Genomic DNA, 27,848 nt, shown 5'->3' on the forward strand with positions numbered 1-27,848 from the left:
GTTGGCGTCCACCACGGCCACGGCAATGCCCTTGCTGGACTTGCAGCTGCCCACCAGAGGTGTAGCGATGGATTGCGACGGGTAGGTGTTAGGGGTTTGTTGTGGCGGTGGAGGTGGTTGTTTAACGACGTTGCTCCAGCATGAAGTGGGTTTCGGTGCCTCCTCCATGGTGGTTGCTATTGTGGAAGATGGAATAAACCCGGTGCCTCCTCCATGGTGGTTGCTATTGTGGAAGATGGAATAAACCCTAGCTAGCTATATGTGTGGTAATGGTATTGGGTAATTTACGGTTGCACCCCTTGTTTTTATCAAGTTTTGGGTCAGGTCGGTTTTTAACGCGGTAGAGGTTGAACCGGTTTGTAAGGCCACATTACCGGTGCCTCACATGTGGACGTTGGATTTACTCAACAACATAGTTCTAATCATCGGAGTTAATAAAAACATTCGCCGAATATAAAAACTTTCATAAATCATTACACAATTGAAGAAACACTAATTGACCCCGGGCAGATTACGGATAATCTGGGGGTTAAATAGATGTTTCCCACGAGGGGTTAGGTCCGGCAAAGATGGTTCTTTTGATGACCTGCAAAACAGACACTGTGAGCTCGTCACTAAGAAGGGGGGGTACCTCCTTGTGACCACCCTCCGGCGTGAGAATCAGACTAGATTGCTCTTGAATATAAGTGTATATTAAGAGATTGCTAGAGAAGATAAGATAATGAGATATCAGATAATGTAATGTAATATGTTCATACCATTCCAAGGTGTTGGAGTATTTATACCCGAAGGTAGGTTTCCAAGCAGGTACAGCCGGCTGAATAGTATTCCTGTTCTGCCAACTGTGGGCTACGCACGTGCCATGCTGGTGGTTGGTGGGTAGGCAGCGGCTGATAGTGACCAGGCCGGCTGTGTACTATTCCTGTTCCACCAACTGCAGGCTATGCACGTCCTCCGACAGGTTGGTGAGTAGGCAGCGGCTGATAGTGACATACAGTACAAGAGCGTGCTGCTCGTCATACTGTTGTCAGTGAGCTGTCGTATCTTTGGTCAGCTCTTTTGTCTATACCTCGTCAGGTACAGTACAAAAGATCCTCCAGTATCGTACGGACTGGCTCATTTGTGCGGGAGTGTTCCCGGATTTGTGCGGGAGTGTTCCCGGCTTGCTCACTCCTTCTTCAGGTGACATTACTGAATTATTTAAGAGTTAAGTGCCTTGTGCGTGTAGCCTTGCTGCGCGGGTAGCCTTCCCTGATGGCTAGTATCCGTTGCTGCGGGAATAGGCGGAGTACGTCGACCATTGGGAGGCTTTTCCTGCGGGAACAGCTTGCGTACTGCGCGTAAGGACGTCACGTCTCTGAGCATGGTGGGTCCTTCGGATCCAGTTGGTTTCTGCGCAGACGTCTCTTCAAGGTGAGTCTTGCGAGTTTAGCCTTTGCGCAGACGTCCCTGTTGAAGGTGAGTCTTGCGGGTTCAACTGTGCAGACGTCCCTCTTTGAGGTGAGTCTTGCGGGTCCAACTGGGCTCTGCTGGGACCTACCTCTTCAAGTCCCCCCAGTCCAATGTTCTTCTCATGAATCGTTAATAAGTGAGGTGAACTTTTGGACTTAAGCAAAGAGTTTTGAAAAAGGGTTTAGTTTTAAGGTTTTCCATGGGGATTCTTCCCGCGGAAGTCCTAATGTCACGTGCAAAAATTCCCGACTTTTCTGCTTGATCTTTGGGTATGATGCGGGTAGGTCTGTAACCTCCTCGCAAGTCATGAGCGTTGAGTTCCACTTGTATAGATTCTCCCTGAGGTTTTGGTAGTTTTGAACATAGTGATCAATTATGTTAAAACAACCAATTCCATCTTGGAGCTTCAAACAATCTAGTTCTCGACGTTCCAGCTATGCGGGGATGTTATTCCCGTTTCCTCAAGCATGGCCCAGAAGATCCTTCTTGGTTTCAATTCCCTGCGGAGTGCTAGGTATGTGAAGGGTTTCGCCTTGACACTGTACCCGCACTTGTCTTATAGTTACTTTACTTCCAAGGTATTCATGGCTTCAATTCCCTGCGGGTGCTAAGTATGTGAAGGGTTTTGCCTTGACACTGTACCCGCACCCGTCTTATAGTTACTTGGTTGCCGAGGTATTCTTGGCTTCAATTCCCTGCAGGTGCTAAGTATGTGAAGGGTTTTGCCTTAACACTGTACTCGCACCTGTCTTATAGTTACTTGATTGCCAAGGTAAGGGGTATAGTCCCGCTTACTTTTGAATCTTTTTTAATCTTTTTGAAATTCGAAGAATTGGTGAAAGGATAAGAACAGTCCAAACTGTTGAAACGTCGTCCGACGGTTTCTTCTGGCAGTGTCAGGACGTGCAGGAAGTTATGACGACGTGACAGTAGACGCTTTTTCAGGCGCGTGGCCGCGAAGTTTACGGCACGCGTCCTGTCAACAGCTGTTGCCAGCTTGCTTTTTCCACGTGTCATAGTTTCATTGCATTAGCGTTTTCCTCTCTCTTCCGCATTAAATTCATCGCATTCATTGCGATGAGTATATAAAGGGAGGAGAGGTTGCATCTTAACTCACAGTTTCACCTCTCTTCTTTTTCTAAACGATTTCCGGCGAATACTCTAACTTTTCTATCGAGCATTCTCCTGAAATCGTTCTTCTTTACATCCAAAACATGTCTTCTGTTCATGATCTTGAGGCTACCGCCGAGGAGTCTGACGTGTATGCCGAGAATCCGTCGTCCACGTCGGACAAGGATGACAAGAGTACTGCTGGCGAGTGCCAGTGTGCTCTTCCGGTCGACCTCTATCAGTACGTCGTCAGGAAGTTCATGCTCGAGTCTTTCGAGCCTGAGTTTCCTGTACCTCATCAGACGGTGTACGATGCCCCCAAGGGCAAGATAGGGGTGTACGCTGCATTCTTCGTCTATGGGAATCTCAGGTTCCCATTGACGAAGTTTGTATACCGTGTTCTGGAGAGACACGGTGTGCATCTGACTGAGGTACACCCAATGGCGATCGCCAAGATCCGCCATTTCGAGTGGGTGTGTCTCATTCTGGGTGTGGAGCCCCATGTTGACCGCCTGATGACCTTCTATTCCTGGAGGTGCATCCAGGGGTGGTATACCTTGGTCAATCGGATCAAGGGTTTGAAGATCTGCGCTACCGAGCGCAGTCTTCGATCTTGGAAGCGAGAGTTCTTCTATATCTCCGCTCGCGTCGTCCCCATAGCGATGACGTTCAAGAACGGGAGAGCTCTCCCGAACCTTCACGCCTCCAACTACCAGGAGGCGGAATAGTTCTCCAAGGTTTCCCGGATCCAGTCTCCGGTTTACCGCTTTGCGGAGTCCGGGATGGTGATGCTCGGGATGAGCCGGGTGTGGAAGGAGGCGTCACAGATTCCCATCGTCCTCGAATACGGTTTGAACTATGTCCCTTACGGTATGCTTCATATTATCCGTTAATTTAGGGTTTTTGTTCTAACCGTTTTTTCTTTTTGTTTTCAGAGGGAAACGACTTGCAGTCTCTCCTGCAGCCGCGGGAGAGTGATGGTCCCGCTCGGAGGGTACTCGTGCTCTAGATGAGAACGAGTTGCCCATCCTTGAGCAAACGGCGGATCGGTTTGTGGAGGTCTACCCGCCAGGCCACGAGATCCTGAGCGCCAGGCGGCCATGTAAAGAACTTTTTGACCCTCGCCCTCTCAATGCTCAAACCTCTGCGGGAATTCCTCTAATTTTGTCATCTTCTGATGAGGAATCCGCAGATGGTCCTTTCTTCGTGAGGAAGAAGAAGGCTGCTGGCGGGAAGGGGAAGGCGAAGGTTGCCTCCACTGCCGATCCGGTGAATCGGTCTGACTCAGAGACCGAAAGTGAGGAGCTGGCGGGGGAACCTGGTGGTGTTGAGATCACTGCTCCGGAGGTTGAGACGGCTGTCACCTCCGCGCAGCCCAGTACAGCGACGGTGACCGGCGTAAAGAGGCCGGTTCCATCGGGTTCGTCCCCGCCTGTTCGTACCTTCAAGCTCAAGAGGACTCGTAAGTACAAACTTCCTTTACTTTTAACTTCATATCTTTCCGCTATTATACTTATATATCTTGTCTTCGTGTAGGCGTGGATGCTACCGCATTCCAGGGTGGAGCGGGGAGGAGCACCTCCGGACCCATGATGGTAGGTTTGGTCAACCTACCTGAGGCGATGACCCAGGCGGCTGCGCCTGCTTCAGTTGGTTCAGTTGCTCATTCGGTTGAGGCAACTGCTCCAACTGTGACGACGTCTCCGCCGGTTGTCAGTGCCATATTCACTGATTCTTTCACTGAGCCGGCGGTGAGTTTTTCTGTGGTCTCTTCCGCAGCAACGACCGCGGTTGTGAGTTCACCTTCGGTGAGTTCACCTCCGTTGGTCTCTACCACGGCGGCCTCCGCCATGCCTCCTCCGGCGCCGGTGACTACGACCGGTCCTTCAGGTATGTCCGGGGTTGCGGCGTCTAGCCAATCTCTGCCTCCTTCCCATCTGCCTGACCTCTTGGATGGATATCCGTTAGGTTCGGGTGATGGGTTTGGCGGCTACAGGCCTGTCGTCGACCCTACAGGTGCGTAGGGTTATTTTGGCCTGTTATGTTTTTTTTTTATCATCTTTTCCTAACTGCTTTTTGTTTTTGCAGTGTCGGATTCGAATGAGGTGTTTGTTCCGCGGTGGAACATCCGCCGGGGAACCACCCTTCGGACGGCTGTGGACTGCGTCGAGTGGGCGCGCCACGCCGCCCCCAGTGGTGCACTGGGAGAAGCTATGTCAAGCTACCAGGAGGGTAGGCTGACAAACGAGCTTCGAATTCTCCTTGCCCGGATGCAGCCGCGCGTCGAGCTACTTTGTCGTGAAAACGACAAGTTAAAAGCAGCTCGTATCCAAGAAGTAGCTCAAGCGCGGGCTGTCCGGGAGGAGAACAGGAGGCTCTCCGCCGTTGCTGCGGAGAAGGAGAAGGCCTTCAAGGCCCTTGAGGTTGAAGTTCAGGCCCGTCTCGAGGCCCGTTCCAAGGCTGCCCAAGCTGTTAACGAACAGCTTCGGTTAGCTAAGGAAACCGCTCGGAACGCAACTGAGAAGGCCACCAGGGCTGAAGCTGTTGCTGAGCCTCTACGCACCGAGAATGAAGAGCTCAAAGCCAAATTAGAGAGGCTCCAGCAGGCTCATGACGCCTTGGCCATGGAAGACGCCAAGAAGCTTCAAGAAATCTTGGACCAGAGGGGTATGCTTGACCATACTGAGCGTAAGCTAAAGGGCGTTGAAGAGGCTGCTGCTAAGGAAGTGTTGCTTGCCAACCTTAACAAAAGTGAAGCCGAACGCGCCCGTAACCAAGCTCAAGCTGCCCTCAAGGAGGCTCTGGTTACCAAGGAATGGCTTCTACGAGAAGCGTTGTCGCAGGTAAGCTTAGCTTCATAATGTCTTCACGCTTTTCTTTATACTTAGAAAAGGTTTTGATACTTGTATTTTTGTTTTGTAGGTTGTGCATCGGGTCTTCACGGACACATCATATGATGATGTCATGAGCGCAGCCCTCAACGCTTCTCATGAGGATGGGGAAAAGGCTGGCTTCCTGCTTGGTCAAGGGTTCGTTGAGAAGGGCATCCCGCCTTCCAACTTCCCTTTATATGATGTGGATACTGAAGCTGCTTATGACCAAGCAGTGAACCAGTATGCTGCCTTCCCGCATCCAGTGGTGGAGAAGGTGAACGAAGTTGCTGCTGCTGATGATGGGTTAACCATTCTCAAGACCTTCCTTGAACCGCCACAGTCAACTGATGGTGCGGGTACAAGTGGGTTTGGAGGGAGTGGTCCTGAAGCTTGAACCTTTAGATCCCTTCCCACTGTTAGGATAGGTTTATGTTTTAGTATAGATTTACACTCTTGTAGGCGGGTAGATACCTGGCCATTCTAGTAATACTTGAATTTTTATGGAATGTAAATCTTTTGTGCGGGTAGGACCGTCACTCTTGCTTTATAAACGTTATACGACATGCTCATGCATATTATAGTTTAATTTGGCACTTGTTTTGCCGCATAAACAATATATGATTCGCTTGTGCATACTTTAGTTTAACTTAGCAATTTCTTAAGTACTTTGAATAAGTTAACCTATCAACGTGGCAGATAATAGGTTAAAGTTTTGCTTCCTCTTTCGTGATTGTGCGGGTAAGACCGTCACTTGCACTTAGTAGGATGGCTAAACTTTACCTATATCTGACCTGCGTGGAGGTTTTCCTCATTTTTTCCTTGAAGATATTTTCTAATTGTTCTGAATAAGTTAACCGTTCGACGCGCGGTTGTCATTAGGTTAAAGTTCAGCTTCCTCTATCATGATTGTGCGGGTAAGACCGTCACTTGCATTTAGTAGGATGACCAAACTTTACCTATGACTGACCTGCGTGAAGGTTTTCCTCATCTTTTCCTTAGAAACTCTTGCCGTTTTTTGTGTTTATGCGGGTTTTGCCGCCTTCCACACGCAACGACTTCTTTTCACATTTATTTATGCGGTGAATACCGGCATATCAGTGTTTTGGATAAATTAACCGTTCAACGCGCGGTTGTCAATAGGTTAGTTCGGTTTCCTCTATCATGATTTGTGCGGTTAGGACCGGCACTTTCATTTAGTAGGATGATCAAACTTTACCTATGACTGACTTGCGTGAAGGTTTGCCGTTTTTTGTGTTTATGCGGGTTTTGCTGCCTTCCACACGCAACGACTTACTTCCCCACTTATGTATGCGGTGAAGACCGACATATCAGTGTGGAAAGTTTATAAGTATAAATGTAAGATCATCAGCGTCAATGTGATAAGGAGAATCATTTCCATTAGAAGTGGCTCTGGGCATTTTCTTTTACAAGTTTGGAATTGATCTACATGCAGATGGTGTAATTGAGCTCCCTTCCATGTTCTTGGGAGTGTCATCGAGCCTTTCGAGCCGATATGGACTTGGTTCGGAATCTCGTTGTTTACGCGGTATGTAGTCTCCGACATTGAAGCTGCAGTTTTATTCGTGTTTTCCCCAACTGGGGTTCTACACGCATTAGCCTGCTCAGCGTTCATTACGCCACGAGGTGCGTGAGCGTCCCATCTCTGACAAACGTCTCGATGATGTCTTTCAAGTCTATGCATTCGTCGGTGTTGTGGCCTTTTGTCCTGTGGAAGTCACAGAATTTGCTCTGATCAGCGTTGTGACGCTCTCGGATTATTGGAGCCTTTGGCCATGGGAGTCTCTCGGTGTCGAATATCTCGGTGACGCTTTTGGTGAGCGGCGTCCACCGGGGGTTCCGGTTCGACGACTGCCTGATGTCCTTTCCGCCTAACCGAGGGTGCGAGCCGGATGAGGTGTCGAAGTTTACCCTTGACTGCCAAATACCTAGCTTCCTCTTTTTGTTTAGTCGGGCGGTAAGGACGTTATTTTCTCTTGTTTTCTGGGTGTAGAGGTTTGTGCTTTGGGGAAGATCTCTACCCAGTTGCTTTTCCGTTTCCGCGAAGCGTTTAGCTGCTGTCATGATGGCATCCCATGTGGATGGCATGCCATCTTTACCCGTTAAGGTGCGGATGAGCTCTGGGTCTTTCGCGCCCTGGATGAAAGCAGCGCGAACAAGATCTTCGCTAATACTACCCAGACTTAGCTTCTTTGTTTTGAAGCGAGTGATGAAGTCTAGCAAAGATTCATCTTCCTCTCGAATGCAATTGAGGATTGTCCATTGCTCTTCGGTATACTTTCTTTGTTGGCTGAAGTGTTGGCTAAACTTCTGTTGGAAGTCTGCCCAATCGTAGATGTGGTGGACCGGTAGACGGTCGAACCACGCTCTGGCTGCTCCAACCAGCGTCATCTGGAACATATAACACTACGTGGGTTCCGTCCAGTTGCTGACGGTTGCCCCCGCTATGAATCTGTTCAAATGATCGTCTAGGTCGGATATACCATCATAGGTGCCGATGTTTGACATCTGTTTGGCACTTCTTGGGGCGATTGCTTCCGAAATGTCCCTTGCAAACTTGGAGGTTCCCGCATTTGCAGCGGTTGGTCTGAAGGTTTTAGAGAAGTCACGTGGGTTTCCACCCGCGTTTTTTGGTTTGAAGGTTTCTCCAAAATTCCTTCTCGGTTGGAAGTCCGTTTCCTTACGCTTCCCTTTCGCTCTATGGCGAGGGTTTGCGTCGGTGTCGGATTCCTCCGAATCATCGTCCAAGTACTCGCACTCATTGCTCATGTTGAGCTGTTGTCGAGTGCTTTCGAATTCGTCAGCCTGTTGGAGTGAACGTAAGCGTTCATCCAACTCAGCTTGGAATTCCCTTTAACGTTTTTCCGCCCACGCTTTAACTTGTTCAAGTGTTTGGCGGGGGGGGGGCTCGTCTGTTGTCTTTCCACCTGGGTATCAATGAATCCCAGGGGAGGATTGTTTACTGCACTTGCCCCGGCTCGGGTAATTGGGGTAGTGTTCGTAAAATTTGTGTGCTCGCCGGTGTTCCTCCCAGTAGCTGGGGTTGTGGTTACCGGGGTTTTTTGGTTACTCCCTGGCCTGGGGACCTGAGTAACGTTAACCATCTTTTCGGAGGTTTTGAAAAAACTGAGAATTAGTTCTAGCTTTTTCCCACGGATGGCGCCAATGAAGAAACACTAATTGACCCCGGGCAGATTACGGATAATCTGGGGGTTAAATAGATGTTTCCCACGAGGGGTTAGGTCCGGCAAAGATGGTTCTTCTGATGACCTGCAAAACAGACACCGTGAGCTCGTCACTGAGAAGGGGGGGTACCTCCTTGTGACCACCCTCCGGCGTGAGAATCAGACTAGATTGCTCTTGAATATAAGTGTATATTAAGAGATTACTAGAGAAGATAAGATAATGAGATATCAGATAATGTAATGTAATATGTTCATACCATTCCAAGGTGTTGGAGTATTTATAGCCGAAGGTAGGTTTCCAAGCAGGTACAGCCGGCTGAATAGTATTCCTGTTCTGCCAACTGTGGGCTACACACGTGCCATGCTGGTGGTTGGTGGGTAGGCAGCGGCTGATAGTGACCAGGCTGGCTGTGTACTATTCCTGTTCCACCAACTGCAGGCTATGCACGTCCTCCGACAGGTTGGTGAGTAGGCAGCGGCTGATAGTGACATACAGTACAAGAGCGTGCTGCTTGTCATACTGTTGTCAGTGAGCTGTCGTATCTTTGGTCAGATCTTTTGTCCATACCTCGTCAGGTACAGTACAAAAGATCCTCCAGTATCGTACGGACTGGCTCATTTGTGCGGGAGTGTTCCCGGATTTGTGCGGGAGTGTTTCCGGCTTGCTCACTCCTTCTTCAGGTGACATTACTGAATTATTTAAGAGTTAAGTGCCTTGTGCGTGTAGCCTTGCTGCGCGGGTAGCCTTCCCTGATGGCTAGTATCAGTTGCTGCGGGAACAGGCGGAGTACTTCGACCATTGGGAGGCTTTTCCTGCGGGAACAGCTTGCGTACTGCGCGTAAGGACGTCACGTCTCTGAGCATGGTGGGTCCTGCGGATCCAGTTGGTTTCTGCGCAGACGTCTCTTCAAGGTGAGTCTTGCGAGTTTAGCCTTTGCGCAGACGTCCCTGTTGAAGGTGAGTCTTGCGGGTTCAACTGCGCAGACGTCCCTCTTTGAGGTGAGTCTTGCGGGTCCAACTGGGCTCTGCTGGGACCTACCTCTTCAACAACAATCCATAACTTGTCTTAAAACAAGCATCTGGTCTTTCAAATAAGCAAAACATTTAAACATAAACGTCTTAAGTCTTCCGATGTCAGCCTCTTATTCAATGTCACGTGTTCCCCTCAAGCGAGCTGCCTCATCCTACTCACCTGCGTGTATACTAAAAGTCAACTCATACAGCATACAATACATACATACTTACATGCTTCATTCATACTTTCATATTTTTATCTTTACTTACTTACCTTCATATCTTACATTATAAAGAGCATTACGCCCTACTTTCCTCGAGTATTATTAGGGCTTGGTCCCTCTTTCCTCGAGTATTATTAGGGCCCGGTCCCTCCTTCCTCGAGTATAATTAGGGCTCGGTCCCTCCTTCCTCGAGTATTATTAGGGTTCGATTCCCTCTTTGTTACCATACAACCATACATCATTTACATTCATTCATATATCATACATATCATATCATCATTTAACATAACATTACAACTTGACAATACGTGCAATATCCGAAGATCGTTCACGTACTGACGAGCAATCATTCATACTTTTCACATAATCACGTAAGACATACATTTATCACTTAGGATAAATGTATTAACAAACATATCGAATATGCACACAGCCTCAAAAAACATAACAAGGAATGGGGCTAGAAACTCACCTGAATCATGTTGCGTTCACCGTTAATCGTTATCCCCTTCTTTAATTGCACACGGCTAACTGTTATATATATGTATCCGTTAATTAACCGTATAATTAATCTAGTCGGTATTTTAGTTAACCAATGTATTTTCTAAGTTGGGCTTGTTTTTAAACTTAAGATAATGGGCTAGTTTGACAACCCTCAGTTTGACCGAGAACTCTCAGGTTAGACCGAGAACCTTTGGCCGAGAACTCAGATTACCAAGAACTCACCGGGGACTCGTGACCGAGAATTCAGGTCACTAAGAACCCCAAATCTGATGCTTTCAGCTCATTTTTCTATCCTTATCATTTTTACCAAGCTTAGTTAACTGTTTTATGGTTCATATCATGAACTTCAACCCCCTTTCTCCATAATTCATAAACGTTTTACACCCGTTATCATCACGGTTTCAAGATCTAACCCGTTTTAGACATAAAGCTTAGACCTTTATAGAGTTAAAACGTTATAGGCAAGATTTAGGGCTTATCTTTGAGCCGAATATTGCTATAGGTCCATTAAGTTCATTTTAAATCATCAAGCTTGTATTTTTATGAAACATTTAGACCCGATCTACTATAGGGTTAAGTTTCATGGCAAACCGTCCATAAAAACGCAACCTTTAATCGTAGAGAACATACCTTTTGATGTTTCTAGGTTACATCTAACTTGGATTATGGACCTTGATCTTGTATTTAGCTTGTATATCAAATATTTATCGAAATAAATGTTTGCTTGATCTCGCTTAATCTCCTCTCTCTCTCTCTCTCTCTCTCTCTCTCTCTCTCTCGGTCGTAAAAGGTAAGAGATGTGTGTGTTTTATGGTGTAGGCAAAGGTGTAGAATGGATGGAAATGGAAAGAATTAGGGTTTAAGGGGTATTTATACTCCCTTAAGCCCATTGACTTAAGGCTCATCTTTACTTTTTAGTCCATAACTAATTCCATCTATTTAGCCTACTTATCTTTACCTCATTATTATATTATTTATTTACTAACTCAAGTAAACTTTTCCATTGAAAGAAAATAATATATTAAATGTTTTTATTTGAAATTTTGGGATGTTACATGGTTCCTAAAAGTCTAGGTCGGATATGAAACCGGGTTCTTTATGCACTTCTAATTAGAGTTGGGCCAGTATTAAGGTCCATTAAAAGGTGTTATTTATCTTCTAAATAATTTTTTTTTATTTTTTTTATTATTGTATAACAAACTTTACATCAAACTTGTAATGACGGCAACAAGATTTAGATTAATTAAAAATAAATAAAATGATTCAATTACAATAAAGAGGCATTCAAGCAGGCAACAAGTTGCGACGTCACTCTTTTTGAATGACAAAATCAATCCTACTAAAAACAAAGTTATCGTTCTTTAGCGTCATTGAGTTATTGTGCACGACCCATTAAACTATTTTAAAAACGTAGCAGCATTGGGGGTAAGAGACCCAAATGTATCAAAAGCAAAACAAAAATTAAAACATTTTTTTATATGGGTTTTACTATCTAATCTTTTTTTTCCATCAATAACATTTTCTTTTCTCTAGTGGCAATATATTGTTTTATATGTGACGTCGCAACGATAAGGTTGTTGTTTTATGACCTTAAGGTTAGGGTAAGGCAAGGCTACGCGCATCAAAACGCAAAACAATCTGGTCCATCCCTTGATCCTACGCAAGTACAAGAGATAAGTCAGACACCACCAGGTATGCTTTCAAGCATGTTCAATGAATTACATCTAACCTAGACATAATGAATGTTCCCCCCCCCCCCCTTCACTTTTTCAAAGAGAGCCCCTTTTTTCACAAAAGTGTTTTCTTGTCATTAAATACTCTCATATCAATTACATATACACATAAATACACAATATTAGTATCATTTGTACGTCACTAGCGTGACCATTGGATATAGAGCTGGCATATCGTGTATGCCCGTACACGATAAGACACGAACACGAAATGTGTATACTTGTACACATCACGAAAACTTAACTTGTACATGTATCCCAAACACGAACACAAACATATTACTACCTGGTATACACGATAAGAGCTGTTTAAAAAACAAACAACTCCTTAGTAAAATTTATAATGTCGTTTTCCCCCTCGTAACAAAAGATTTCTACGGTAACTTTGATTTGAATAAGGTTTTCAAAGTGAATGGACTTAAATAACATCTATTTTGTATACAAATTATACTTCCCTTCCAACAATATTGAAAACTTTAATACAATTTGAAGTGCTTCTAGAAAAAGAATCAATTGGTGCATGTGGACAAAAACATATTTAAACTCTACATATTTTATAAAATCACCGTCCCTTATCATTTTAGTCGTTTTTCTTTTTATTTTTTTTTCCTATTAATATTTCTAATTAATTTTTTAAACTCTAAATACACAGCTATGCTAACATTTCTTTCACAACATTCCAAAATAAATTTAAAGTTCTAGTCCTAATGTGCAAACAACAATGATAATCGAAAAACTTTAATGTGCAAACGACATAAGTGGCTAGAGATAACTGTTGATTTCTCCATCTCTCTCTCTTCTAATGTACTGTACGGGTGACGTGAGAAGGTGCCCGAGTACAATACATATAACAAAAATGCCAAGTAACAAAAGTTTCTATTAAAATAATATTAAAGTCATCAACAACAGTAACTTTTTTGTAAGATAATTGAAACTTGAAATTTGATAGATATATAATAGTTATTACTCTTTGTTATAATAAATATTATTTTATTATTATAATTGCTATTATCGTTTTCATTGTCCGTATTGATATTACAAACCTTGATGGTGAAAAATATTGTAAACGTGCCAACTCTAAACTAGGGTTACATTGATCAAACAAAATAAAAATACCTTTGCATCATCCATTCACACACACTAATCATTCCAACCGTTTGATCTAGCCACTATCAAATCACCACCGTCAGATCACCACCATGCCTCCCACCCGCCACGTCATCACCCCTGAACCGGACACGTATCCAACTCAACACCCACACACACATACTCGTTTTCTTGATTTACTATTATACAGTCACCATCAGTACAATACTTCTTTTCTTTCTATAAATACAGACCCCCAATAATGTTGTCTTCATCAGCTCGTGTGTTGAATATCAATATCAGTATTACTCAAAAGATTATTGTTTTCCCTTCAAGGAACCCCCCCTTTTAAACTCTCACCAAATTACATCAATTTCTTTAGTTTCTAGACCAATAGGTTCAAAAAGATCTTGGTTTTCTACAAGATTCTGTCAAGCTAACTGTTGCTACAACAAAGATAATAGTGAATGGACTAGTTAGGCTAACAAGCTTCAAGGGTTCAGGTTAACCTAATGCAGATCGTGGTGTCCCTCTACGTTTGCAAAACGTAGAAGGAGGTTCACTAGTTTGTTGTTGATTGTTATAGTTCACCAAGGATGAAGAACCGTGATGTTTGGAGTCGGTTCTTGAAGGATGTTCTTGGTGAAGCTATTGAAGTAAGAAAGAAATAAGCTAAGAGCATATTTCTCAAGGAAGAAGAGAAGATAAGGGAGAGTATGTTATCTGCCCAGATCTTGGTGTCTCTTGTTTATGAGCTAAGTCCTCTTTATATAGAAGGAGAGACTGAGCCTTTTGTCCAGTGTACAAACTAATTGACCTCCAGTTCGCTTAGAGGGTTGACCTTTGTGGGCGGGAAGCTTTGGACCGTTGGTCCATGATTAAAATAATAATACTTTATGAGCATGTCCCTTGCTCAGAGGGAACAGTGATTTGATCAGTGAGTTGACATCGTATTGTAGCACGTGGGTACTGTTCACGTACTTGTTTACATAAATTTGGGCGGGAAATGAAGCCTTTAACCTTTTAACCCTTTTAGCGTTAATGTGTTTCAGCCATTTTATTATTTCCTTGGGCTACCCCGTCATCAGCCCCCCAAGTCAGAGGCGTTTGAGAGGTAACCTCAAGGGCTTCTGACTTTTTCACACATTTTGTTTATTGCTTAAAGGCTTCGAGGCTTGTAAGCTTCGAGGCTTTGTTCAGTTTTGGTTATTTTTATTTGCCCATGGAACATTTTCATGGGAATCCCTGTGATTTCCTTTGTTTTAGCCTGAATGGCATGTCATGGATGATATTGGCCTTTTAAGGCTTTGTTTATGACTCACAATGTTCTAAGTATTGTGTTTTGGTTGCTTGTCTTGTTAGTTTGATGTGATTTTAGCTAACTTTCTTTAAGAAGTTTTAGTGCTGCAGTCACTTTAGCTTCAAGGCTTCATTAGGTAAAAAGCATATGTTGGCTATCCTTTGTATCATTACTTAATGTATGTTTGTTTCGTAAACTTTTTCAAAGCTTAAGGAACGAATTGATGTAGGCTGTTCAGACTCGTCTATGAGACAAGTTTTTGGTTGAAAAATTTTTCTAAGTCTCATGGAGATGGATTGATATAGGAACTCACCCCTTATATAGGTCCATTTAACCCTTGAACCTATTGAGCGATGTGGCCTGGGAGCTCATCCCCTTACATGGCCCTTGCCATGGAGTTTCTTGCTAGGTTCTCAACCTGATTATAGGATAGTAAAGACAAGTTATGACAAAAACTTTATCATTCATTTCAAGAGGTTGTTGTTTACAAAAAGGAGAATTATACATCTCTTGTAGTACATTTCAAGACTTTGACTAGGCATGGAACCTTTTAAGCGTTTTGCCGTTCCAGTGTCTTGGGAGCTTATTGCCAACTAGGAGCTCGTTTTCTTTGTTCTTTGAAATCAACGGCCTCTTCGCCTCGGATGTGAGCCTCAGCTCGTTCAAGAGCCTTTTCAAGGGTTTTAGGTAGGCACTTGTTAAAGTCCCTTGTGAGGTATTTGGAGGTGATGGCGTTCATGAAGCCTGCCACCCTCATTTTTTCGTCAGCCCCCACATATTGTAACCCTTCTTTTTTGTACCTTTCGATGAAGTCTCGAAGGCTCTCGTCATCTTTTTTATTTATCTGGAAAATGACAGTGGCATCCTTAACATACCTCCTTTGTTGTGAAAAGTGGGTCAAAAATCCTTTGCTCAGATCATCGAAGCTTCGAATGCTTTGAGCAGGAAGGTCATTGAACCATATCCTGGCTGATCCGACAAGTGTTTGCATGAACATTAAACAACATTCAGCATGGGACCACTTTTCAATTCTGGCAGCACCGGTAAATACCTGGAGGTGGTCTTCGGGATCCTCGGTCCCATCATATGTTTTTATATGGGGTGGCATTTTGATCTTTGTTTGGGAGTCATAATCGGCAATTTGTTGAGAGAAACAAGAAAGATTGCCGGGCTTGTAAGGTTTCGCAAGGTCTTCATCTACCCTTGTATTATGACTCGTTGTTCCTTGGTGAGTACCCAGTGCTTGGTTGATGAGCTGGGTCCAAGGGAAGTGTGCCATCATTTGAGGCATGAGGTTGAAGCCTTGAAGGCTTTCAGGGGTTGCTGCTACTTGGCTTGTTCCCATGGGAGTGCTCATCGTTGCACTTCTAGCCAAGGGTAAGACCGACATGGCCTGTTCCCATGTGATGGCCGTAGGAGGGGGAACACTTGAAGCCGGTGACTGCCATATTTGGTCGAGAGTGGTCTCATGCCCAAGGGGTTGTGAAGTATACAAAGGGAAAGCCGTTGGGCTTGGTCTCCCATAGGTGTAGGGAGATGGGTTAAAGGGTTGACATGTTACACTTGGACCAGCCTCTAAATGAGAAGCAGCAGGTCGTGAGCTGGTTAAAGGGGAAGGTGGACGTCCGAGTGACAGTGAGGGTTCATCATCGTCGTACTCCAGCCTTAATCTTATCCCTTTTTCTCTTTCTTGGCTCACGTGTCGGTTAAGAAGATGTCTCAGTTGCAAGAAATGCCGTGATACACCTTCCATCGTCAAGTCGACACGTTCCGGGGTGTTCGTGACTCCTGCATGAGGAGAAGGAACCCCAGAATGTGAAGGAGTCGGAGTTCGAAAAGGTGAAAACTCGAGGAACAAAGGTTCCGTCGAGGTTCCTCCCGGAGTGGAGAAAATCGAGGTTGTCGCCGGAGTTTCTTGACCGGCGCTTGGTGTTGGTGTTCTTGACACTTGATTAACTTCTTCGGGAGATTCACCTTCTGTCATGGTGATGGAGCTACACTACTGGTCTTTATGATAAAGTAAGCGGCGTAGCCCCACAGTGGGCGCCAACTTGTTGCTACAACAAAGATAAGACCAATGATAGTGAATGGACTGGTTAGGCTAACAAGCTTCAAGGGTTCAGGTTAACCTAATGCAGGTCGTGGTGTCCCTCTACGTTTGCAAAACGTAGAAGGAGGTTCACTAGTTTGTTGTTGATTGTTATAGTTCACCAAGGATGAAGAACCGTGATGTTTGGAGTCGGTTCTTGAAGGATGTTCTTGGTGAAGCTATTGAAGTAAGAAAGAAATAAGCTAAGAGCATATTTCTCAAGGAAGAAGAGAAGATAAGGGAGAGTATGTTATCTGCCCAGATCTTGGTGTCTCTTGTTTATGAGCTAAGTCCTCTTTATATAGAAGGAGAGACTGAGCCTTTTGTCCAGTGTACAAACTAATTGACCTCCAGTTCGCTTAGAGGGTTGACCTTTGTGGGCGGGAAGCTTTGGACCGTTGGTCCATGATTAAAATAATAATACTTTATGAGCATGTCCCTTGCTCAGAGGGAACAGTGATTTGATCAGTGAGTTGACATCGTATTGTAGCACGTGGGTACTGTTCACGTACTTGTTTACATAAATTTGGGCGGGAAATGAAGCCTTTAACCTTTTAACCCTTTTAGCGTTAATGTGTTTCAGCCATTTTATTATTTCCTTGGGCTACCCCGTCATCACTAACAGAACCCCTTTCTTAGGTTTGAGATTCATGGCTACTCAATCCAAGCAATCAGTTCATGACTTCACTGTTAAGGTTTGTTGATTTTGCTTCAGGGGTTTGGAATGATGTTTATTTGTTAAAGATTCAATTTTTATATGATGTTTCTTGTTTTCTTGACTTCAGGGTTTTGTGATAGTTTTGTTGTGTAAAGATTCAATTTTTATGTTGTGGGTGTTTCATGTTTTCTTGATTTTAGGGTTTTGAATTGTTTTAATTGGTTAAAGATTTGGGTTACAAGTAAAAGGATTGACTTGATCTTGTAATTTGTTTTCTAATGTTATCTTAATTTTGGAGTTAAAAAAGGATTTCGATTGTTATAGATTGATCTTGATCTTGAAGATGTATGCATATAGGGTGCAAACGAGCTGAGCTGCTCACGAGATCAGCTTGTGAAAAAGCTCGGGCCATAAACTAAGCTCGTTTAATAAACGAGCCTGATCTTAACTTATCGAGCTCGAGCCAACTCGCAAGCCTAAACCTAAACGAGCCTGCCATTTATATAATTTTTATAATTATAATATATATTATGTGTTATTAGTTAATGAATAGTAAACGAGCTGAGCTCGAGCTTTAGAAATAGATATCGAAACGAACCGAGCTCAAACTTGGTGCAAGTTAGATGAGATCGAGCCTAGTTGAGCTCGGGCTTGGCTTGTTTGCACCCCTTATGTATTTATTAATTATAATATAATATATTCATTGATGATATATGCAAAATCATGAACAGAACTCCATTGTAATTTAGTTAACTGTGTTAGCTGCTGTAAAATGTACAAGGTTCTCATTGAGCATTGGTTTGTTTTTCTTTCAGGATGCAAAGGGCCAAGAAGTGGATCTTAGCAAGTACAAAGGAAAAGTGTTGTTGATTGTTAATGTGGCACCACAATGGTAAACTATATGCTTCATTCTGGTTCCAATAATAATGATATGAACATAATACTATATTAATGAGCCTTTATCACTCGTATTGTTTTGTGTTTCAGTGGATTTACAAATTCTAACTACCCTGAGCTTACAACCTTGTATCAGAAGTACAAGGATCAAGGTAGGTTTTTTTCTAGCACTCTTTAAATGTTGGGATATTTTTAGCATTTTGGTGATGGGTTCATTGTGTTTTTGTGAGTTGTAGGTCTTGAGATTCTTGGGTTTCCATCCAATCAGTTTAACGGGCAAGAACCGGGGAGTAATGAAGAAATTCAAGAGTTTGTTTGCACTCGCTTTAAGGCCGAGTATCCCGTCTTCGCCAAGGTTCCATTTTATATAAATTTAACAGATATTTTTAATTGAAGTTAGTGTTAGAACCAAAATATGTTACAAGTCAAATTTTATATATCTCAAACATGCAACTCTTCATTACATGTTTGGTTTTTCTTACTAAATGACGTTAACTTTTAAAAATGACCGTCATTTGGATGTGCTTGCGCTGACTGAATATGTTGGGCACTCGGTTAATATAGGTTGATGTGAATGGCAAGAATGCGGAGCCTTTGTACGATTTCTTGAAGTCGAGCAAAGGCGGGTTTCTTGGTGACAGCATTAAGTGGAATTTCACAAAGTTTCTAGTCGACAAAGACGGAAAAGTTGTTGATCGTTATGCTCCCACCACCACTCCTCTCAGCATTGAGCTAAAAAAGGCCGTTTATTTCATTATCTGCTTAAATTCGACTACCCGAAAACATACCAATGCATTTTTCTGTTTCTTTTTGTGTTGTTGCAGAAGGATATAAAGAAGCTGCTTGGTGTTGCTTAAGTGTTGCATCCTATAGTCCATGGTTTCACTATAAATAAGCATCGGCATTGTTATGCATCATAGTTTCCTGAGCGTGTTTTAGTTTCCGAGTGTTTGGTCAAGCTTTGAACTTTATCTTGTAATGAATGTTTATATATATAATGAAATAACCTTTATCGCCAAAATTGTTGTTCACACTTGGATGCCCAGTTGCACTCGATACCTTTTCTTTAAGCCGTTTAAGGTTGGGATTGCTTTTGCTGCTCGTGCGACTGGCGGTGAGCGGTGGTAATCCAGCTGCCCTCATCACCTTCCATGCTATGATTGTTCGTAGAATTGCTTTGAAAATTATCATTTCTTTGATGATTTGCACACTGAAAAACAATTTCACTCAGCTGTTAGTGATAAGCCAGCCCCAGCAAGTTAACAGGCTAAAAGTTACTAGTGCCGGTCGTAGAAGTGCTTAAATTTTTTTGAAATGAACTCGATATAGCGAAAAAAAAAATGTGCTGGGAGTTTATGACACTGCATATTAACATGACTCGACACAAAGTTAAAGTTAGCTAGGTTTGGGTTATAGCTTAAAAGTGTGTCTAAACGGGCTCTTATCACCCGATCAAGCCTGTTTAACTAAGCGTGTTAAACGGGGTGATATGCCCAGCCACACGTTTATAACCTGCATATGAATATTATGTCAATTTACAATATTTTATAAAAAGTGTTAAGAACCGGATATATCACGAACATTCAACTTATGATCTGTTTTTAAGTATACTACATATTATGATATAAGAATTTTATAGGTTATCGTTTTAAATATGTTACGGGTTGTTCTTTTAAGGATATTATGGAATATGATATTTGATGACTTCTATTTTATCTTGTTATTTGCTAACCGTGTTAAACGGTCATGTCATTCGTGTTACTGAACACTTTAGATTTAATCATGTTAAACGGGCCATTTCGTGTAAACCTGTTTTCTAACATGTTAGTGTTCATGTTTAAGTAACTAACACGCTTACTTAGTTAAGCCCTGTTCATGTTTGGTACTTGTGTTAGTTGTGCCATGTCTAACACGAGATGACACGTTTTCCAGCTCGCTCATCGTAGAGTTTCTAGTCATGCCACTACTTTAGTTGTAACACATGTGTTCCTAACCTCAAACATTACCAATATTTTCTGGGCGTATTGGTTGCAGATGAAAGAAGAACCACACGAGCTTAATGGCAATAATTCCAGGATGGTGACCTTCTAAAATGTCTTCATTCGGACAACTAAAACAAATCAATGAGTATCTAGCGGACAATATTAATTGATATGATTGGTTGGTGTCGGACTATTGATTTAGCTTGGCTTTGATGTCATGAACCTTTTAAGGTATTGTTTTCGGCTTTCTATTTAGTTATCATTTACAAGGGAAAAGTTGCACTGTTGCTAATGTTGAGTCCAAGTGGTACCACATTCTTCACTGTCATTCCTTCAAATATTCTTGCAGCCTACTTGCTCTTTTTTATTAATAAAAATAGCCAGGCTAATAGGCAATGTTTGAAGCTTTTTAAAATCTCCAAAAGTTGCTTACAGTCAACTGTGTTATTGGCTCTTTGTGACAGTGGGCTTAAATATAACTACTATGATAAGCAAAAGCTAATACATTTTCAAAATTCAGCCAAAAGGACAAACTTTTGTGAAATATGTTATTGTAACAAACCACTGATGAACTGAATCAGCATAAAGCTACAACATTTTCAAACTCTGAAATAAAAAGGCGAAAACTTTTAGAGTAAAAGACAAAAATACCCTTGGTTTTGTTTTTTCAAACACTCAGAAACTCTTAGATCTCCTGTAGAATTCAAGCTTTGTGAATGATAATGGCATACAAATCTTAAATTTTATGTCATATGATTCGGTAGACCTAATAAAACACACGAGATTCAAGAAACATGAAACAAATTGTTAAATTTCCATTTAACAAACTCCAGAAATAAACATAATCCAACCTAAAGAAAACAACTTTCAATCCAATTCATAAAATGAAACTACAGATGACCAATGCTGACCAATGCTGCATTTCAAGATTTACCCAATAATTAAAAAAACAAAAGTTCTACCGCTACACCAACATAAAGATGTGAACTTTGTTGCTACAAATACATCAACACACAACACTAAACAATGACGCCTAGTTAAGCTGAACTCCTGGACTCTTTTCATCTACCGAGGGCGGCTCAGTTACGGTCTTTGCTTTAGGATACTCTGCACCACCATACACGAAGCTACTAACCACCACCTGCCACCATAAAAGAATGTGTGATGTTGAGTTGTTCAAAAAGCTCGTGGCTCGCTCTTAGTTTGCTCGATAAAAGCTCATTCGGCTCATTGCTTGCTCGCTTAATTGGCACGTTTAGATTAAAGCCAAAAGTTGAATATACATAATAACTATAACTATAATCACATATAAAAATATTTAGAAAAGAAGCAAAATAATACATGAAATATTTTGAATCTGAACAAAAAATAAAAGATAATAAAATAATTCACAATTTACAAGTTTGGTATTATGTATGTTAGAAAATTATTTTTTTGTGTTCTGTAAATCAATGTGTGTAAAAGAATGAAAAATAAAATTAGCATGCCGGCTCGATCAGCCACGAACCGGTATGAGCTTTTTACGAGCCGAGCTTGAGCTAAACTTTTCAGCTTGTTAAAACAGGCGAGCCAAGCTGAGCTGGCTTTTCGAGCTCGAGCCCTAATATTGTGATGTGGTGAAAAATGAAGTGAAATAAAAAGAGCTGTGAAAATGATGATACCTGGACTAGAGTGGAGGCGATGAGTTTACCACCAATTGCACCGCCAATCACTTGACCATCAGAATTACAAACAGAAATACTAAGACCACCGGTTCGGTTGCGAGGGCTACCGGTTTCAGCAAGTAGGTAGCAACCAGACAAACATAGTATCTCAAACCGACCCTACACATGGGTTTAGACTTTAGAGAACAATGTAAGTTATAATCGACTAACAGGGATCAATTAGGTCAAAACATGCAGGTTATGTTTTATTCTAAACGTGTCAAATAGAGGTAAAAATTTCTGGCACGACAAGAGCCTAACACGAAATGTGCGGGTTTGAGTTTAGTATAAACAGGCTTGGGTCGGTTTCTTGCCGACCCATTTAGCTAAATGGGTCATGTTCCGAGGTTCGTGACAACCCGGTGGGTTCGTGGGTTCATGGGTTCACCCTTTTAACCCATTTATTTTTTTATTTTACTTTTACACTGTGTTGCATCATAAGTTAATTTGGTTTGGTATTTTAAGCAAAAATTTAAAACTTAAGATTTTATTACAACAATGAAACTGGTTTATATGCATTCGTACATTTTCGACTCACAAATACCATTTTTTATAAATATTTGTTTATAAAAGGTTTTACAATTGTAGTTTGTAGACAAAAAGTGTTCAGGCCAACCCAACCCAGCCAGTTGTGATCCATGCCGAAAATTTATGTTTGCTCTGTTACCTAACCCACCCAAATTTCCACATCTATATTTTAGGCTAGAAAACAGTGCAATAAAAATTCCAAACTTGCATCGCGATGAATTGTGTTAACTGGTCAAACCTCATAAGCAACAGTGCCACCAGATGCTGTAAACTGGCGTAACGTCACGGTGGAAACAGAACCACTGCCTGACAAGACACAGAGAGCCCTTTGCCGTTGTTGTGCAAATGATAGTATCTTTTCTGCAATATCCTGTCACACACAAGCTCACAATAAACTTATGAAGTTTCAAATTCAAGATTCACGTAAAGTTTCAATCTTTTTCTGGCAATCGTAACATAAGTTGTAATAATATTGTTGTATTTATTTTCACATACCTCGCCAACCGATATATGTATGGTATGAGGTGTGAAAGCCGATCCTGCGGAATTATGCATCCATTCACCTAAACATCATTTAAACAAGAAAACAATGAGAAAAATTACAAGGAATGAGATATTATTAAAAAAAAGTAAAATTTATGACTGAATTGTATTATTATTATATAATATTTTTAGGTTAATAAGATTGTCCCGTGATAAAAACTTGTACATTTCAAAGTTAATTCACAACAGCTTTTTTAGAACAAGATAATACTAACTACTTACTAGCCAACACATGCACAATCACAGTTCATTGAAGTAAAAACAATATACACAAATCCAATTTATAAAATAAACATACCAACATTTGCAAGCTGTTGCTTCCTTCCACTACCGCAAGGCCGCCCCCTTTTCTTCATTGGTGTCGGTGTGGTTGAATCAGGTGAAGCAACCGAGGGTGCAGGTATTAGTGCAAGTGCCATGTGGGCCCCATCAGGGGCATGCTGCTTTCTAGGCCTCCCTCTTTTTTTCTTCACAACAACCTCACTCCCACTTCCAGGTGTGGGAACAGTGGCTGCACCGCCACCGTCATCACTCGCACCGCCACCACCACTGCCGCCACCGTCCATGTTAAACCCATGAGGGAAATTGGATGATGTTGGTGGTGGTGGTGTATTGTGTTCCAAATGGAATGATGAACCTACTGATGGTGCTAACCTCATATTATTATGACCATGTGGGGATAAGTTAGGGTTTGACTGAGTCTTGAAACCGGGCGGTGGAATTGGATACCCTCCGCCCTGATTACCTGACCCGACATTAGAACCCGACCCGCTATACCGCCCATTGAGATAAAAAGATGGAATTCCTTCCCTTCCATCCATGCATTTACTCACTAATTCAACCTCAACCTACCCACAAAAATCTAACACAAAATTGGCAACACCCACCTACAAATTCCACCTAAAAACCAAAATTGAGCAAAACCCACAAATAAAAATTCAAACTTTATGAATATTTCACATGGGCTTTTCAAGAAACAGCTAGGGATGTCATGATTAGCCTCAAAACTGAAAAAAAAACCACAAAAAGATTGAATCTTTTGTTATAAAGATGCAAGCTTTACACCAAGAAACAGGTTCTTGAATTGAATTGAGAGAATGCAGAAAAAGAAAAGCAATTGGGGCAGACAAACCTGTGTGTTTTAAGTGAAATTGAAAAACCCTAGATTTAAAATGGCAGATGGAATGACAAAGGGAAAGAGAAATAGGATCACAAGGGTAAAGACAAAAGTGAAAAGGGTTCTGAGGGCTTCTGGATTATATAGTACTACAAACTACATGTGACAAAACCTTTTTATTTAATGCATAAAAAATTAAAATTAAAGGAATTAGCTGCAAAAAGTCATCACATGTTCCACCTTAGTCAAACCTCTGAAACTTATGAGATTTGTTTTTTGAAGACTGTATCATATTATATGCATTAGATTGGCAGAAAATGTCATAAGATATGGTATTTTGAAAAAGAGGACTTTCTTTTATGTCTATGATATCTTTTACATTAAAATTTTATACAAATATATGATATCTTTTACATTAAAATTGGTCTAATGTGATTTTAAGTTTGATATTTTTGTTTATTTTTTATGCTTAATTAACTTACATTTAATTTTCTCTTTGTTTTTATTCAAACCAACTTTCTTTTGTTTAATCTTCAAAGTATATAAGTCAATAAAGTTACTAATCAAACTAATTGCATTAATAACTGCTTATTAGTTTAAATTTAGATAAAATTCTCAAAGTAAACCTTTCTTTTGAAGAAAGAAAAAATCTAAATAGCCATTTTTTTAAAAAAAAATCCAGAGATAGCCCTTCAAATCTCGTCTGGGCGCCACATTGGGTTTCGATCCGACAAGATTCAAAATGATTTGAATCTTGCCAGCTCTGTTCAAATTTGAAGTAATCTTGTCATTCGAGGTCAAATTTTAGAAAATCTCATCTGCTTCGTCCATTTTTGAAAAAAAATTTGGTCCTTTTCTTTAACACTATCTTTCTCTCTCTTCTCTTTTCTCTCCATCATCTTTATCATATTCCTTAATAAATCTCCAACCATCTAAACCGGTTTGGAATCTGGTGATGTTTGAACCATTTCCAGCGAGCACAAATCAAAGCTCGATAAATCCGTCCATTGGCTTCAATTTGTGCTCATCGAAAACAGTTCAAACGTCACCAGAGTCTAATCTGGTTTATATGGTTGGAGGTTTATTTTTAAGGAAGATGGTGAAGATGATTGATGGAGAGAAAATGGAAAGAGAGAGGTGAGAAGAGAGATATGTTAAAGAAAAGGTCAAAAAAAAATTTCTCAAAAAATGGACGAAACAGACAAGATTTTCTAAAATTTGACATCGAAAGACAAGATTACTTCAAATTTGAACGGAGCCGACAAGATTCAAATGATTTTAAATCTCGTCGAATCGATTCCCAATGTGGCGCCCCAGGTGAAATTTGAAAGGCTATTTCCGGATTTTAAGAAAAAATTGGGCTATTTAGATTTTATCTCTCTTCAAAAGGGTCACTATGGAATTTTCCCTTAAATTTATCTCATTATAGTTTCTTAACTCCTTATGATATGGTGACGGATGTAACATCCTAAATATTCTAATAATAAATAAAGAAAGTGGCGTTAAATTGTCGTGTGTAATATTAACTAGCATCTAATATGGAAAAGATCATGGACTTGGACTAATTAAGATGGATTAAGGGGAATGGGCCCTAGGTCCATGGGCTTTAAGGGATATAAATATCCCCTTAAACCACCCTAAAACCCTAATCTACATTCCATCCATCCATATTGCCTACACACTCCAAACACACACACCACCATATACACAACCGAGAGAGACGAGAGGGACTTGAGGCCAAACAAACGTTAGTTGTATTAGATCTTTATTACATGAGCTATATACAAGATCTAGAGTGCATAAACAAGTTAAACGAGATTCAAACGAGCACTAAAGGTATGTTCTTGACCCTTTAAAGGTACGTTTTTATTAGCGTTTAGCCTTGAAACTTAGAACGAGAGTAGATCGGGTATAAACGAAACGTAAAGTTGTAAACTTGATGATAAACATGAGTGAAACAAACCCGAAAATGGAAACGGCTCGATTAAATGAACCCTTAATCCTAGTTGGAACGTTTTAGCTTAAAGGATCAAACTTTACGATTCGTTCGGGTCAAGCTTGGGCTGCAATCGGTAGAGGGAACGGTTGGGGCTAAGGCCGAACCATAATAAGTGAACAAGGGTTGCAAAATGCGTGTTTTAGATCGGCGAAACGAACCCTGGCAGCAGCAGCAAGCTTGTTGTATAACTTCGCTTATGGCGTAAGTTCGCAACTAAGTAACTTCGCTATAAGGAAGTTCGCCCAGTAAGTTCGCCCAGCAAGCTCGCCAAGCAAGTTCGTAGTACAAGTCCGCTTATGTCAACTTCGCTGTTGATTAAGTTCGCTTGGGGCAAACTTCGCCTAATGCTAAGTTCGCTTGTATATAACTTCGCTTGTATATAAGTACGCTTACAGTTAAGTTCGCCTCATATAAGTTCGCTTGCATATAACTACGCTTGTATGTAAGTTCGCTGACTGTTAAGTTCGCTTAACATGTATGTTGGCTTACGTTTATGTTCGCTCATAAATACAACGCAACGAATTGGATAGCGAATTAGACTTAGTTCGTTATGAAGAATGAGTTAACGAACTGGAAAATAAATTAAAATCCTTATGAAAAATGTGTTAAGACAGTTAATGTAAATAAAATTTTTCCAAGCTGACATGACAGCTCGACCCCAGCCAGGGGCTCTGCCCCTTGGACCCTGCTAGGGGCTGCCGCCCCTAGACCCCATTGCCAGGGGTGCTGCCCCCGGACCCCTGTTCGTTGTGGGTTATATAAAGATAGAAATACAATATGAATAGTAGTAGTTAATTGATACATGTAAATATTATACAGTTAGCCGTGCCCAGCTCAAGAAGAGAATAACGATTAACGGAGAGCGTAACAGGATTCAGGTGAGTTTCTAGCCCCATTTCCTTGTTATGTTTTCGGGGCTGTGTGCATACTCGATGTGATAGTTAATACACTTACCTTAATTGGTAAGTGTATGCCTTATATGGTTTATATGTTATGTATGTATATCTTAAATGTGAATGAAAGCTTGTCGGTACGTGAACGATCTTCGGATATTGCACGTGCCAACAAGGGAGGTATGTTTATGATAGATGAATGTGTATGATTGATATACGTACAATATATGAATATGTATGAATGATTAAAGAAAGTATGTATGTTATGGGTATGTAAAGGCAGTATGTACGAAGATGAAGAAAGAGGGACCAGACCCTAATAATATCTGAGATAGAGAAGACGGGACCAGACCCTAATAATATCTGAGATAGAGAAGTAAAAAGTGACCAGACCCTAATAATATCTGAGATATACAAGAAAGGGATCAGACACTAATAATATCTGAGATAGACAGGAAAGAAGGACCAGACCCTAATAATATCTGAGATAGAAAAGGAAGGGATCGAACCCTAATAATATCCGAGATATAAAAGGACGGTAATTTATATAGTATGAAAGTAATAAAGTACGAACGTATGTATGAACTTATGAAATGAAAATAGATTAGTAAAGTGATTATTATGTATCTTCGGGTGCATAATGGAAGGTAAGCGTATGTATTGTATTATGTGTGATTAACTAGAACTCACTCAGCGTAGCTGACTTTTAGTATGCACGCAGGTGAGTAGGATGAGACAGTTCGCTTGATGATGGACACATGGCATCGAATTGAAGACACTGGCGTCTCATGGACATGTTATGATGTTTTAAAAACTATGTTTTCTTTTTAAATGGCTATGAATGTTTGATAAGACCAGATTTGAAAGTTATGTAATGTTTTATGGTTGAAGTTTTATATTTCGCGTAAAGTTTTAATTAACTCTGATATTTAGAACTGTG

At 41.4% G+C, this 27,848-nt stretch overlaps 2 protein-coding genes and 1 long non-coding RNA gene across 5 annotated transcripts; 1 reads left to right on the plus strand and 2 right to left on the minus strand.

Annotated features, from left to right (window-relative positions):
• Positions 1–13,517: 13,517 nt before the first annotated feature.
• Positions 13,518–19,164, plus strand: LOC143588252 (putative phospholipid hydroperoxide glutathione peroxidase). The gene is made up of 6 exons (XM_077069311.1): positions 13,518–13,645; positions 17,217–17,283; positions 18,062–18,138; positions 18,234–18,295; positions 18,380–18,498; positions 18,708–19,164. The coding sequence occupies exons 2-6, from the start codon at positions 17,239–17,241 to the stop codon at positions 18,975–18,977; spliced, it is 573 nt and encodes a 190-aa protein (XP_076925426.1). The 5' UTR covers positions 13,518–13,645; positions 17,217–17,238; the 3' UTR covers positions 18,978–19,164.
• On the minus strand, positions 13,542–17,329 carry LOC143588253 (uncharacterized). The gene is made up of 2 exons (XR_013145073.1): positions 17,217–17,329; positions 13,542–13,645 (listed from the first exon to the last, which is right to left on the minus strand). It is a non-coding gene; the product is annotated as an uncharacterized LOC143588253 (long non-coding RNA).
• Positions 19,165–21,014: 1,850 nt separating the features above from the next.
• LOC143588254 (AT-hook motif nuclear-localized protein 5-like) lies at positions 21,015–24,312 on the minus strand. 3 transcript variants are annotated; one of them, XM_077069314.1, is made up of 6 exons: positions 24,032–24,311; positions 23,198–23,799; positions 22,852–22,919; positions 22,595–22,726; positions 21,787–21,948; positions 21,015–21,266 (listed from the first exon to the last, which is right to left on the minus strand). In XM_077069314.1, the coding sequence occupies exons 2-6, from the start codon at positions 23,718–23,720 to the stop codon at positions 21,159–21,161; spliced, it is 993 nt and encodes a 330-aa protein (XP_076925429.1). In that variant the 5' UTR covers positions 23,721–23,799; positions 24,032–24,311; the 3' UTR covers positions 21,015–21,158. The 3 variants fall into 3 exon arrangements, with proteins under 3 accessions (XP_076925429.1, XP_076925428.1, XP_076925427.1); XM_077069313.1 differs by having other exon boundaries at positions 23,198–23,906; positions 24,032–24,129; XM_077069312.1 differs by having other exon boundaries at positions 23,198–24,312.
• Positions 24,313–27,848: the final 3,536 nt, after the last annotated feature.

This window comes from Bidens hawaiensis, unplaced genomic scaffold (genome assembly GCF_021521415.1).
Source record: "Bidens hawaiensis isolate Kalapana, Puna unplaced genomic scaffold, B.hawaiensis_p1.1 tig00036282_1, whole genome shotgun sequence".
Lineage (NCBI taxonomy): Eukaryota > Viridiplantae > Streptophyta > Magnoliopsida > Asterales > Asteraceae > Bidens > Bidens hawaiensis.

Excerpts from the sequence above, each read along its gene's own strand:
- LOC143588252 (XM_077069311.1), top strand. The coding sequence starts at position 17,239 with ATGGCTACTCAATCCAAGCAATCAGTTCATGACTTCACTGTTAAG. Across the intron at positions 17,284-18,061 it reads TTCATGACTTCACTGTTAAG|GATGCAAAGGGCCAAGAAGT; the intron begins GTTTGTTGATTT and ends TTTTTCTTTCAG. Across the intron at positions 18,499-18,707 it reads AGTATCCCGTCTTCGCCAAG|GTTGATGTGAATGGCAAGAA; the intron begins GTTCCATTTTAT and ends CGGTTAATATAG.
- LOC143588254 (XM_077069312.1), bottom strand. The coding sequence starts at position 23,720 with ATGGATGGAAGGGAAGGAATTCCATCTTTTTATCTCAATGGGCGGTAT. Across the intron at positions 22,920-23,197 it reads GCAACAGCTTGCAAATGTTG|GTGAATGGATGCATAATTCC; the intron begins GTATGTTTATTT and ends AATGATGTTTAG. Across the intron at positions 22,727-22,851 it reads TACATATATCGGTTGGCGAG|GATATTGCAGAAAAGATACT; the intron begins GTATGTGAAAAT and ends TGTGTGTGACAG.